Source organism: Bombina bombina, chromosome 6 (genome assembly GCF_027579735.1).
Source record: "Bombina bombina isolate aBomBom1 chromosome 6, aBomBom1.pri, whole genome shotgun sequence".
NCBI lineage: Eukaryota > Metazoa > Chordata > Amphibia > Anura > Bombinatoridae > Bombina > Bombina bombina.
The window spans coordinates 151,936,116-151,949,091 of NC_069504.1; the positions used below are offsets into that span (position 1 = coordinate 151,936,116).

General features: G+C 40.0%; 1 protein-coding gene across 1 annotated transcript in view; it reads left to right on the top strand.

Moving 5' to 3' along the window:
* The window catches only part of TUBGCP6 (tubulin gamma complex associated protein 6), a 379,035-nt gene that overhangs the window by 14,906 nt on the left and 351,153 nt on the right, over positions 1–12,976 (top strand). Inside the window, exon 2 of the mRNA XM_053716637.1 lies at positions 8,509–9,317. Coding sequence (XP_053572612.1) covers positions 8,580–9,317 — 738 coding nt within the window. The 5' untranslated portion in view covers positions 8,509–8,579. The remainder of the gene's footprint in view (positions 1–8,508; positions 9,318–12,976) is intronic.

Below are 12,976 nucleotides of genomic sequence, written 5' to 3' on the forward strand. Positions count from 1 at the left end.
ATTTACAACCATTTGTGCCATAATTGCACAAGCTGTATGTAAATAATTTCAGTGAGAAACCTAAAGTTTGGGAAAAAGTGAACATTTTATTTTTATTTGATTGCATTTGGCAGTGAAATGGTGGCATGCAATATACCAAAATGGGCCTAGATCAATACTTTGGGTTGTCTACTAGAAAAAAAAAATACATATGAAGGGTTATTCAGGGATTCCTGACAGATATTGGTGTTACAATGTAACTATCGCTAATTTTGAAAAAAATAAATGGTTTGGAAATAGCAAAGTGCTACTTGTACTTATTGCCCTATAACTTGCAAAGAACATGTAAACATTGGGTATTTCTAAGCTCAGGACAAAATTTAGAAACTATTTAGCATGGGTGTTTTTTGGTGGTTGTAGATGTGTAACAGATTTTGGGGGTCAAAGTTAGAAAAAAGTGTGTGTGTTTTTTTCCAATTTTTCCATCATATTTTATATATATATATATATATATATATATATATATATATATATATTTTTTTTTTTTATAGTAAATTATAAGATATGATGAAAATAATGGTATCTTTAGAAAGTCCATTTAATGGTGAGAAAAGCAGTATTTAATATGTGTGGTTACAGTAAACGAGTAAGAGTGAAATTATAGCTAAACACAAACACCACAGAAATGTAAGAAAATTGAAAAATGGTCTGTTCACTAAGGGGTTAAAGGTACATGAAACACAAAATTTTTCTTTCATGATTCAGATAAATTATACATTTCCTTCTTAATACAAGGAGAGTCCACGGCTTCATTCCTTACTGTTGGGAAATACTGAACCTGGCCACCAGGAGGAGGCAAAGACTCCCCAGCCAAAGGCTTAAATACCTCTGCCACTTCCCCTATCCCCCAGTCATTATTTGCCTTTCATCACAGGAGGATGGCAGAGAAGTGTCAGAAGATTTCAGAGTTGTTCCTCAGGAAGAATATATGCCGTTTGATATAGAACTGGAGTTTTAAGTAGTCTTGTCAGCCTCTCAGTGAGAGCATTGATGAAAGTTAGAATCTAGAGATGCAGGGAGAGTCTTTCTGCGAACGCATCCAGACTGCCTGCTAACAGCTCCTTAAGCAACCAGTGTTGACGAGTTTCACTGTCTGCTTTCTTCACTCAAGTCCATGTCAGGAGCGATGCTACAAGACTGTCACACTGTATTTCTGTTCCACAGCACGGATTATGGTAAGATCGTTTAAATTTATACTTACGTTGAAATTGCTGGAGACAGGGTCACAGTGTTATCTTTACAGAATCATGGGTTAATATCTCCTGAGGGAGGTTATTGAACAGTGGGGATTAATCAAATGTGTTACTTTGATTTTTTGCTGCTTTATGTATGAGATTTATTTTTGGGCTCATAGACTGTTATGCGATAACGGAACATACAGGTGTTTACTTTCACTTTGAACGCTGCGCAGCTTGTAGCTTGGCGCGCTTTTCTCTCATAACAGGGGCAGTCCTGCATTGCGCACCATGTGACTGGGTGTGGTCACACTTTCGTTTTCTCGTTCCTGACCTAGCTAGCTGTCGTAGAGGTTGCTTCTTCTCTGGTTGCCTGAGTCTAGGAGGCGGTGATTGCTCCAGTCATTGGGGGTATAATGGTACCGTTTTTGTGAGAAATAAAAAGTGCATTTATTTGTATCCTACTGTTGTTGGCGCAAGCTATGGAGGATCCTGATATGCTTGAGGGTACTCTCTATTCCTAATAGTAACACCTGTCTATGTTGTGAGGAGGCCTTGGTGTGCCCGCCCTCTCAACTATGTTCCATATGCATCAACAAGGTTATTATGTCTAAGAAGGTTAACCCCTTTAGTACCCCTTTAGTACTACTGAGCCGTCCACCTCTGAGGACTCGCCATCCCGTGAGGGGCATACCCATCAGTCATCTCCATTGTCACATGCAGCTTCCCATAGCATGTCTGATCCTCCGTCTGGAGGGAGCCTTTTACCATCAGACTTTACCACGCATTTAAAGACGGCTGTGTCTGAGGCCCTCAGTGCTTTACCTCGCCATGCTAAGCGCAAGCGAAAGGTTAAACATAGCTCTCCAGTCCAGGGGACATCCAGTGATTTTACTTGATTTGTCTGCCTTTCAAGTGTCCCAGGATGGGTCACACTGTGAGTCTTCAGAGGGTGACATTTCTAGATTGGAGTCTGCTACCTCTAAGCCTCCGGCTGCAGAGGAGCCAGTTTTTAGATTTAAAATTGAACACTTATGTTTTCTTCTAAAGGAGGTTCTGTTGACATTAGAGGTTACAGAGGCCAAATTGCCTGATGAACCTTTGATCCCTAAATTAGACAGAGTGTACGAGGACAGGGTAGCGCCGCTAACTTTTCCTGTACCTGTAAAAATGGCGAAAATTATTAAGAACGAATGGGATAGAATTGGATCTTCCTTTTCCCCTTCGTCTGCGTTTAAAAAATTATTCCCGGTCCCGGACTCTCAGCTGGAGTTGTGGGGTTCTGTCCCTAAGGTGAATGGCGCTATCTCCACTTTAGCTAAGCGTACTACTATCCCCTTGGAGGATAGTTAGTCTTTCAGAGAGCCGATGGATAAGAAGATGGAAACTTTTCTCAGAAAGATGTTTCTGCATACGGGATATTTATTTCAACTGGCAGTGGCTGTTGCCTCGGTTGCTAGAGCTGCGGCCTACTGGTGCGACTCCTTAGCGGATTTGATCGAGGTGGAGGGTCCCCTTGATGTTATACAAGAATTTAAAGCTTCGAGAATTGCTAATTCTTTTATCTGTGATGCAAACATGCAGATTATTCGCCTGAATAATCCAGAGCTGGATCGTGTAGGGGGAGACTGTCGCTGTTTTCAGACGCTTTGTCCAGGGACGTGCAGGATCCCTGGGTCCTGGAGGTCATAGCTCAGGGATGCAAGATAGGTTTCAAATCTCATCCACCCAAGGGCAGATTTCTCCTCTCAAGCCTGTCTTTAAATCCAGAAAAGAGGGAAGCCTTTCTGGGGTGTGTGCAGGATCTGTCTTCCTTAGGGGTCATTGTCCCAGTTCCTGTCGCAGAAAGAGGTTTGGGATACTACTCAAACCTGTGTGTGGTCCCAAAGAAGGAGGGAACTTTCCGCCCAATTCTGGACCTAAATTGCTTAAGTGAGTTTCTAAATGTCCCCTCGTTCAAGATGGAGACAATGAGGTCCATTCTTCCTCTAGTTTAGGAAGGACAGTTCATGACCACTATAGATCTGAAGGATGCCTACCTTCACATTCCAATCCGCAGGGACCACTTCCAGTTCCTATGGTTTGTGTTCCTGGATCAGAATTTCCAGTTCATTGCCCTTCCATTTGGTCTAGCTACAGCCCCAAGAATTTTTACAAAGGTTCTAGGGGCTCTCCTGGCCATTGCCAGAACCCAAGGTATAGCAGTAGCTCCCTACTTGGACGACATTCTGGTTCAAGCACCATCCTTTCGTCTAGCGGTGGACCATTCGGTATCTCTTTTCTCACTTCTTCAATCACATGGATGGAGTTCTTATTCCAAGCACCAGGGTAGAATTCCTGGGTACTATAATAGATTCAATATCCATAAGGATATTTCTAACCGACCAGAGACAGTGCAAGCTAGCTTCACCATGTCTTGCCCTCTGGACCTCCTTAAGGCCATCTGTGGCTTAGTGTATTGAGGTAATTGATCTCATGGTGTCCAGCATGGACATAATTCCCTTTGCCATGTTCCATCTCAGACTGTTACAGCTGTGCATGCTGAGACAGTGGAACGTAAATCATTGGGATCTGTCTCAACAGATTTCACTGGACAGCCGGTCAAGAGAATCGCTCTCTTGGTGGCTCTGTCCAGATCATCTGTCCCGAGGGACATCCTTTCTACGACCATCCTGGGAGATTTTGGCTACGGATGCGAGCCTCTCAGGATGGGGAGCTGTTTGGGGTGCCAAGAAGGCACGGGGCCTGTGGTCTCAGGAGGAACGCTCCCTCCCGATCAACATTCTGGAACTTCGAGCAATCTACAATGCTCTGAAGGCTTGGCTTCTTCTGGGTTCGTCCCGGTTTATCAGATTCCAATCAGACAATATAACCTTGGTGGCTTTCATAAACCTTCAGGGGGGAACAAGATGCTCCCTAGCCATGAGGGAAGTATCTCGGATTCTGGAGTGGGCAGAGGCCCACGGCTGTTCACTGTCAGCGATCCACATTCCGGGTGTGGATAACTGAGAAGCGGATTTTATCAGCAGACAATCCTTTCATCCGGGGGGATGGTCTCTCCACCCCGAAGTGTTTGCAGAGATATGCTACATGTGGGGGACGCCGGAGATAGAAGGTGTGGAGAACCTACTTATTTTGGTGTGAGGAGCGTGGATTTCCTTGGCATAAAGTTAAGGTTGCAAGGATTTTGTAGTTTCTCCATAATGGTCTGGAGAAGGGTCTTTCGACTAGTTCCCTGAGGGGACAGATTTCGTCCTTGTCTGTTTTACGGCACTAGAGGCTCTCTGAACTTCCAGATGTTCAGTCTTTTGTTAAGGCTCTGATTAGGATCAGACATGTGTTCAGATCTTCGGCTCCCACTTGGAGTCTGAATCTGGTTCTTAAAGTTTTGCAACGGGCTCCGTTTGAGCCTATGCATGAAATTGACATTTAGTTGTTTTCCTGGAAGGTTCTTTTTCTATTGCTTCAGCGCACAGTTTCTGAATTTGCTGCCTTGCAATGTGAGCCTCCTTATCTGGTGTTCCTTTCGGATAAGGCTATCCTACATACTAAGTTAGGGTTTCTCCCTAAAGTCGTGTCAGACCACAACATCAATCAAGAGATTGTGGTCCATTCTTTGTGTCCTAATCCTCCTAATCCTCCTCCTTTACTTTATAATTTTGACGTGGTTCGTGCCTTTAAGTTTTATCTTCAAGCTACTAAGGATTTTAGACAAACTTCTTACTTGTTTGTTGCATATTCTGGGAAGGGTAAGGGCCAGAAGGTCTCTTCGACTTCCTTATCTTTTTGGTTGAGGAGTCTTATTCGCTTAGCTTATGAGACAGCGGGACATAGACCTCCTCAGAGAATTACGGCTCTTTCTACTAGAGCAGTGGCTTCCTCTTGGGCCTTTAAGAACGAGGCCTCTATGGATCAGATTTGTAAGGCGGCTACCTGGTTCTCCTTACACAATTTTTCAAAATTTTACAAGTTTAAAGGGACACTGTACCCAAAATTTTTCTTTTGTGATTCAGATTGAGCATGACATTTTAAGCAATTTTCTAATTTACTCCTATTATCAAATTTTCTTCATTCTCTTGGTATCTTTATTTAAAATACAAGAATGTAAGTTTAGATGCCGGCCCATTTTTGGTGAACAATCTGGGTTGTCCTTGCTGATTGGTGGATAAATTCATCCACCAATAAAAAAGTGCTGTCCAGAGTACTGAAACAAAAAAGCTTAGATGCCTTCTTTTTCAAATAATGATAGCAAGAGAACAAAGAAAAATTGATAATAGGAGTAAATTAGAAAGTTGCTTAAAATTGAATGCTCTTTCTGAATTACAATAGAAAAAATTTGGGTTCAGTGTCCCTTTAATGTTTTTGCTTCAGCTAAAGCAGCCTTCGGGAGAAAGGTTTTGCAGGCTGTGGTGCCCTCAGATTAGGGTCCGCCTCTCTTTTGTCTCTCCCGTTTTCATTTAGTTTCCTCTAGAGCAGTAAGGAATAAAGCCGTGGACTCTCCTTGTAATAAGAAGGAAAACATAAAATATGCTTACCAGATAATTTTAATTTCCTTCTGTACAAAGAGAGTCCACGGCCCCGCCAGTGTTCTCCAATGGGCGGCCCCCTAAATTACAATTTTCTTCTGGCACTTTTTATACCCTCATATTTCTCCTACTGTTTCTTGTTCCCTCTGCAGAATGACTGGGGGATAGGGGAAGTGGAAGAGGTATTTAAGCCTTTGGCTGTGGTGTCTTTGCCTCCTCCTGGTGGCAAAGGTTCAGTGTTTCCCAACAGTACGGAATGAAGCCTTGGACTCTCCTTGTACAGAAGGAAATTAAATCATCTAGTAAGCATAATTTATGTTTTTTAAACATTTTTCCAATTTACTTCTGTTATCAATTTTGCTTCATTCTCTTGGTATCTTTTATTGAAGATGCAGCAATGCACTCCTGGGAGCTAGCTGATGAAAATGGGCATACAAGTTCAGCTACCAATCAGCAGCTAGCTCCAAGCTCTTGAGCCTATCTAGATTTGATTTTCAACAAAGGATACCAAGAAATTGAAGCAGATTAGATAGTATAGGTAAATTGGAAAGTTGTTTAAAATTGAATGCTCTAACTGAAGCATGAAAGAAAAAATTGGGTTTCGTGTCCCTTTAATAAGTCAGTGCTGTTCAGAAGCCATGAGCATTATTAAAACTATGATGCTTCTAAAAATTACGTTTGAATTAATCTTACTATAATCTCCTTTCTGTTTTGTTTGATAAAATATTTAAAGGGACAGTAAACCTAAAAATAATGTTAGTAGTGCAGAATTATATAACATTATTTTAGTGTTATCTTTAAAAACCCTTTTATTCCCTTTTCATTTTTTTTAAATATGTCAGTTTTTCAGACCCACTCTCTGTACTCTGCTGAGCGGGTCTGTTTTTTTACACAGCGCATCGGGCCAGCTGTATAGTCACAGCCCGGCCCGATCGCGCCATAAGACTAAGTGCAGCTCGCTCCTGCTCTGTCTGACAGCAGGTGCGAGCTGCACTTAGTGTTATGGCGCTGTCGGGCCGGGCTGTGACTATACAGTCTGAAAAACGGACATATTTTAAAAAAATTAAAAGGGAATAAAAGGGTTTTTAACGATAACACTAAAATAATGTTATATAATTCTGCACTATGTGCAGAATTATATAACATTATTTTTTAGGTTTACTGACACTTTAAATGGACATATTTTGTTGGCAGTTTATTTTTTGACAAACTGACTCCCTATCCTATAAGTTTAACTACTGCTTAAGAGGTATACACTATAGTATTCGCGCATCAGACAAATGATTGCCTGCAGTTGCTAGCTGGGTGGTTCACTTGTATCTTGTTGTATGAGCAGCGTAGGAGTACCCCTCTTGTATTTGTGTTATACCTTTAGCAGTAGTTAAACTTATAGGTCTGGTGGCAGTTAGTTGGAAAAATAACCTGGATTAACTAAAAGGAAGTTTTTTTGTTGTTGTTGTTGTTTTCGTACATCTAAGTTTGTTTTGTTCTTTTATATTTTTTTTGTTAAAACCCAGATGGTTGTTTTTTTTTAATAGCAAGTAGCAGCTGTGCAATATTATAACATTTTCTATTTCTAAATTTTTATAAAGCAACTTTCATCTTGAAGTATTTGATATTTCATGACGGAAAGTCCCCTTTATTTGTAGCACTGGTAAATCCTAGCGTTTCAAAAACACTAGGATTTAACATCACTTTAAATAGGTTCTGGGGAGAACACTTAAACACATAACTTAACGCTATAGAATTAATGCACTACTGAGATCTAGATGAACACATTATGAGCCAACGACAAGACACTTGTGTAGCCGCTGATCACTAGCTAGCTGTCAGTAGTGCATTGCTGCTGCTGAGTATATTTAGATATTCTTTTCAGCAAACCATACCAAGAGAACTAAGTCAATTTTGATACAAGAAGTAAATTAAGATGCCTGCTCTGGACATGAATGTTCAATTTTGACTGTTATGCCCTTTTAAAACGACAAAATCAATTTAAAAAAAATTGAAAAGAAAATATATTTGATATTTAGCTAAATATCCTCTAATATGGCCAGTTCATGTTTCAGTTATAAACTTAACTGATACTAGATTTGTTTTGTTATGTTTTGTATTTTATACCCCTATCACTGTACCCAGCACTACGGAATTTGGTGGCGCTATACAAATAAATTATAATAATAATAATTGTAAGTACAAAATATTTTCTTAAGGAATTGTAAGCTTAAAACTTTAAGATATTATGGTGCCGATTTATCAAGGGCCGAATGGCTCCTAATGCCTTTGTTTCCTCGCGAGCCTTCAGGCTCATCGGAAACAGCAGTTAACAAGCAGCAGTCTTGAGGCTGCGGACATCAATCCGCCCGATCCTATATATTCTGGTTCATTGACACCCCCTGCTAGCGGCCGATTGTCCAAATCTGCAGGGGGCGGCATTGCACAAGCAGTTCACAAGAACTGCTTGTGCAATGATAAATGCTGTAGGCATTCATTGATGTCTGTTGGACATGATCCGCTGAGCGGATCATGTCGGACAGACCGATGATAAATCGGCCCCTATATCTGAAAAATAAAGGAACAGATGAACTTGCTTTTTGAAGAAAAAAAAAAGATACAAGCGTGCAGTTCCATTCTTTTGTTTTAGAATTTTAATAGTCTGTAATTTTTACTCACTGTGGGGTAGATCATAATACTTTAGAAAGTTTATTTATGTTTTTTTTTATCTGTATGTTGAAATATGTATCATATTATTGTTTTCTGTTGTATTTCAGATGATTGATCAGCTTTACCAGATGAAGTACATTAACTCTCAATATAAGTGAATTTTGATCCATACATCAACATGGTTAGCATTACTCAGCTCTTTGGTGACTTGTGTGAATCTCACATGGTGGGTTATCCATGGAAGTCGGGACTGGGCAACAGAAACCCAAGTAAGAACAGAACCAAACAATGCCTCCGGAGGTTAGCGTATGATACCCTGTTTGTTCACCTGTTTCAAGAGGAGGTACGTAGACAGCAACCAAATGCAGCAAAGTTACCCGTAAAGAACAAAATGCTAATGTTGTCTTTTAACTTACGTATGGGTGGCATGAGCCTAGAAGCTGAACGTTTGGAGGAGCTAGTGGAACATCTGGAAACAGCCAACAAAGTCTCAGATGTTTATGCTGTCCTTGAACTCCTGATAGAACTTGCAGGCACTGGTCCGCCTCAGGTCCTTCCCCCAAAACGGGATTATTTTCAAAACAACAAATATGTTGGCAGGAATCCATGCTACAAAGGATATGACTACTATGATGTTAGCATGTTTGAGGCTGACCTTGGAGCAGTTCTAGCCTATCAAGAATGTGAAATCAGCAATGCCATACATAGTACTCTTCAGATCATGGAGGCTCCACCTGGTACTGGACTTCCAGCCATTGGGCTCTTTCAGAATTACCCTACCAGTGACAAGTTTGAAAAGGAGACTAGGGTGTCACTTTTTGGTGCTTTGGTTCACAGTCGTACAAATGATATGGAAATCAAACTGGATCTTCCACCGGTACCGGATAGTGCTGACCTCTCTGGACTTGCCATTAAAGTAAATATAACCTTAATTTTATCGTATTCTCATATGTCATTAATATTTAAATAGTTAAAGCAAAGCTTTACAAATCCTAGTAGCTAGAGCTGTGACTTGTAGACTTTTATTTAGCAAAGTTAGGCTTGTGAAGCCTGCCACATGCTGTTTTAGTTTTCAAGATTGTAGAATCCATAATATTCCGATTTACAGGAAGTGGGGCAAAATAAATAATTAAAAGGATACTAAAGCCACATTTTTTTGTTCATGATTTAGATAGAGCATGCTTAAAAGCAACTTTATAATTTACTCCTATTATCATTTTTTTCTTCATTCTCTTGTTATCTTTATTTAAAAATGAGGATTGTAAAGCTTAGGAGCGAGCCCATTTTAGGTTCAGCACCATGGATCGCGCTTGCTTATTGGTGGCTCACACTTAGCCACCAATAAGCAAGCATAATCTAGGTTCTCAACCAAAAATGGGCTGGCTCCTATGCGTTACATTCCTGCATTTTAAATAAACATAGCAAGAGAACAAAGACAAATTGATATTAGGAATAAATTAGAAAGTTGCTTAAAATTGCATGCTTTATCTGAATCACGAACGAAAAAATTTGGGTTTAGTGTCCCTTTAAAGTATATTGGAAAGCTGTTTTACTATGCATATTTAAAGGGCCATAATACCCAAATGTTTAAACACTTGAAAGTGATGCAGCATAGCTGTAAAAAGCTGACTAGAAAATATCTCCTGAACATCTCTATGTAAAAAGAAAGATATTTTACCTCAAAAGTTCCTCAGTAGCCACCTCCCATTGTAAAGGATTTCTAAGCAGCATTTTAGTTTGTCTGTCCTAGGACAGCTTAGGGGATGAGTCTCGTGAACTCTCATATTATTTCACCAATCAGGTAAAGGAAGCTTACTATGAAATCTCATGAGAGTTAAGTCAAATCTCATGAGATCACAGTAAAAGAGTTCATGACCTCAGCACTGCTGATGCTGATTGGCTGCTGTTCATTTCTTCATTTTTTTTTTTATTTTTACCTGCAGCTGGGAGCAGCTGAGTATAACATTTTACACAGAACTTACTCTGCTGAGCTGAGTAGATTGTGAGGTAAAATATCTTCCTTTTTTACATAGAGATGCTCAGGTGATATTTTCCTGTCAGCTTTTTACAGTTATACTGCATCAGTTTCAAGTGATTTAGCATATGAGTATTATGTCCCTTTAAGTAATTTATTTTCCTATCTAAAAATGCTTACTGTCACTTTTGAAAGAACTCTGGTTGCTTGTGGTATTCGGCTCTTTTCAGAGAAGGATTTTCTTCTTGTGAAATGCAACACATTAAGATCTTTGCAGACCTTAGTGTGTTGCACTTCCATAAGAAGAAATCCGTCTCGGAAAAGAGCCAAATGCTACAAGCGGCTGTTTTCTTCCGTATTTGGCAGCTAACGAAACTGCCAAATGCACATGTCGTCTAACTTTTAGTTTTCATTGAAATCCACACATTTGGGAGCTATATCTGTGAAATGCATGAAAACCATGGCATTTAGAGCTTTAAGAGACAGAGAGTATTAAAGAAAAAATGTATTTCTCCAACATAGGTGTGTCCGGTCCACGGCGTCATCCTTACTTGTGGGATATTCTCCTCCCCAACAGGAAATGGCAAAGAGCCCAGCAAAGCTGGCCATATAGTCCCTCCTAGGCTCCGCCTACCCCAGTCATTCTCTTTGCCGTTGCACAGGCAACATCTCCACGGAGATGGCTAAGAGTTTTTTTGGTGTTTAAATGTAGTTTTATTCTTCAATCAAGAGTTTGTTATTTTAAAATAGTGCTGGTATGTACTATTTACTCTGAAACAGAAAAGAGATGAAGATTTCTGTTTGTAAGAGGAAAATGATTTTAGCAACCGTTACTAAAATCGATGGCTGTTTCCACACAGGACTGTTGAGATGAATTAACTTCAGTTGGGGGAAACAGTGAGCAGACTTTTGCTGCTTGAGGTATGACACATTTCTAACAAGACTTGGTAATGCTGGAAGCTGTCATTTTCCCTATGGGAACCGGTAAGCCATTTTCTTAATTTAGTATAAGAATAAAGGGCTTCATTAGGGCTTAAAAAACTGGTAGACTTTTTTCTGGGCTAAAACGATTACTTTACTAAGCATATTTGGCAGATTATAACTATTAATAGTTATTATAATCTTGGGGATTGTTTTAAAAAAACGGCAGGCACTGTATTGAACACCTTTTTCACTGGGGGCCTTTTCTAGTCATAGGCAGAGCCTCATTTTCGCGCAGTTGTTTTTGGAAAGCAAGGCATGCAGATGCATGTGTGAGGAGCTAAGAACCACTGAAAAAGCTTATAGAAGGCATCATTTGGTATCGTATTCCCCTCTGGGCTTGGTTGGGTCTCAGCAAAGCAGATACCTGGGACTGTATAGGGGTTAAATGTAAAAACGGCTCCGGTTCCGTTATTTTAAGGGTTAAAGCTTTCAAATTTGGTGTGCAATACTTTTAAGGCTTTAAGATACTGTGGTGAAATTTTGGTGAATTTTGAACAATTCCTTCATACTTTTTCACATATTCAGTAATAAAGTGTGTTCAGTTTAAAATTTAAAGTGACAGTAACGGTTTTATTGTAAAACGTTTTTTGTGCTTTGTTGACAAGTTTAAGCCTGTTTAACATGTCTGAACCATCAGATAACGATGTTCTATATGTATGAAAGCCAAGGTTTCTCCCCATTTAAATATATGTGATAATTGTGTCATAGTGTCCAAACAAAGTAGGGACAATAATGCCATAGATAATGATATTGCCCATGATGATTCCTCAAATGAGGGGAGTAAGCATGGTACTGCATCATCCCCTTCTGTGTCTACACCAGTTTTGCCCACACAAGAGGCCCTAGTACATCTAGTGCGCCAATACTTATTACCATGCAACAATTAACGGCTGTAATGGATAATTCTATTGCAAACATTTTATCCAAAATGCCTACTTATCAGAGAAAGCGCGATTGCTCTGTTTTAAACACTGAAGAGCAAGAGGACGCTGATGATAACTGTTCTGACATGCCCTCACACCAATCTGAAGGGGCCAGGAGGGAGGTTTTGTCTGAGGGAGAAATTTCAGATTCAGGGAAAATTTCTCAACAAGCTGAACCTGATGTTGTAACATTTAAATTTTAAATTAGAACATCTCCACGCACTACTTAAGGAGGTATTATCTACTCTGGATGATTGTGACAATTTGGTCATTCCAAAGAAATTATGTAAGATGGACAAGTTCCTAGAGGTTCCGGTGTCCCCTGATGTTTTTCCTATACCCAAGCGGGTGGCGGACATAGTAAATAAGGAGTGGGAAAGGCCCGGCATTCCTTTTTGTTCCTCCCCCTATATTTAAGTAATTATTTCCTATAGTCGACCCCAGAAGGGACTTATGGCAGACAGTCCCCAAGGTCGAGGGGGCGGTTTCTACTCTAAACAAACGCACTACTATTCCTATAGAAGATAGTTGTGCTTTCAAGATCCTATGGACAAAAAGTTAGAGGGTTTGCTTAAAAAGATGTTTGTTCAGCAAGGTTGCCTTCTACAACCAATTTCATGCATTGTTCTTGTCACTACAGCTGCGTGTTTCTGGTTCGAAGAACTAGAAAAGTCGCTCAATAAAGAATCTTCG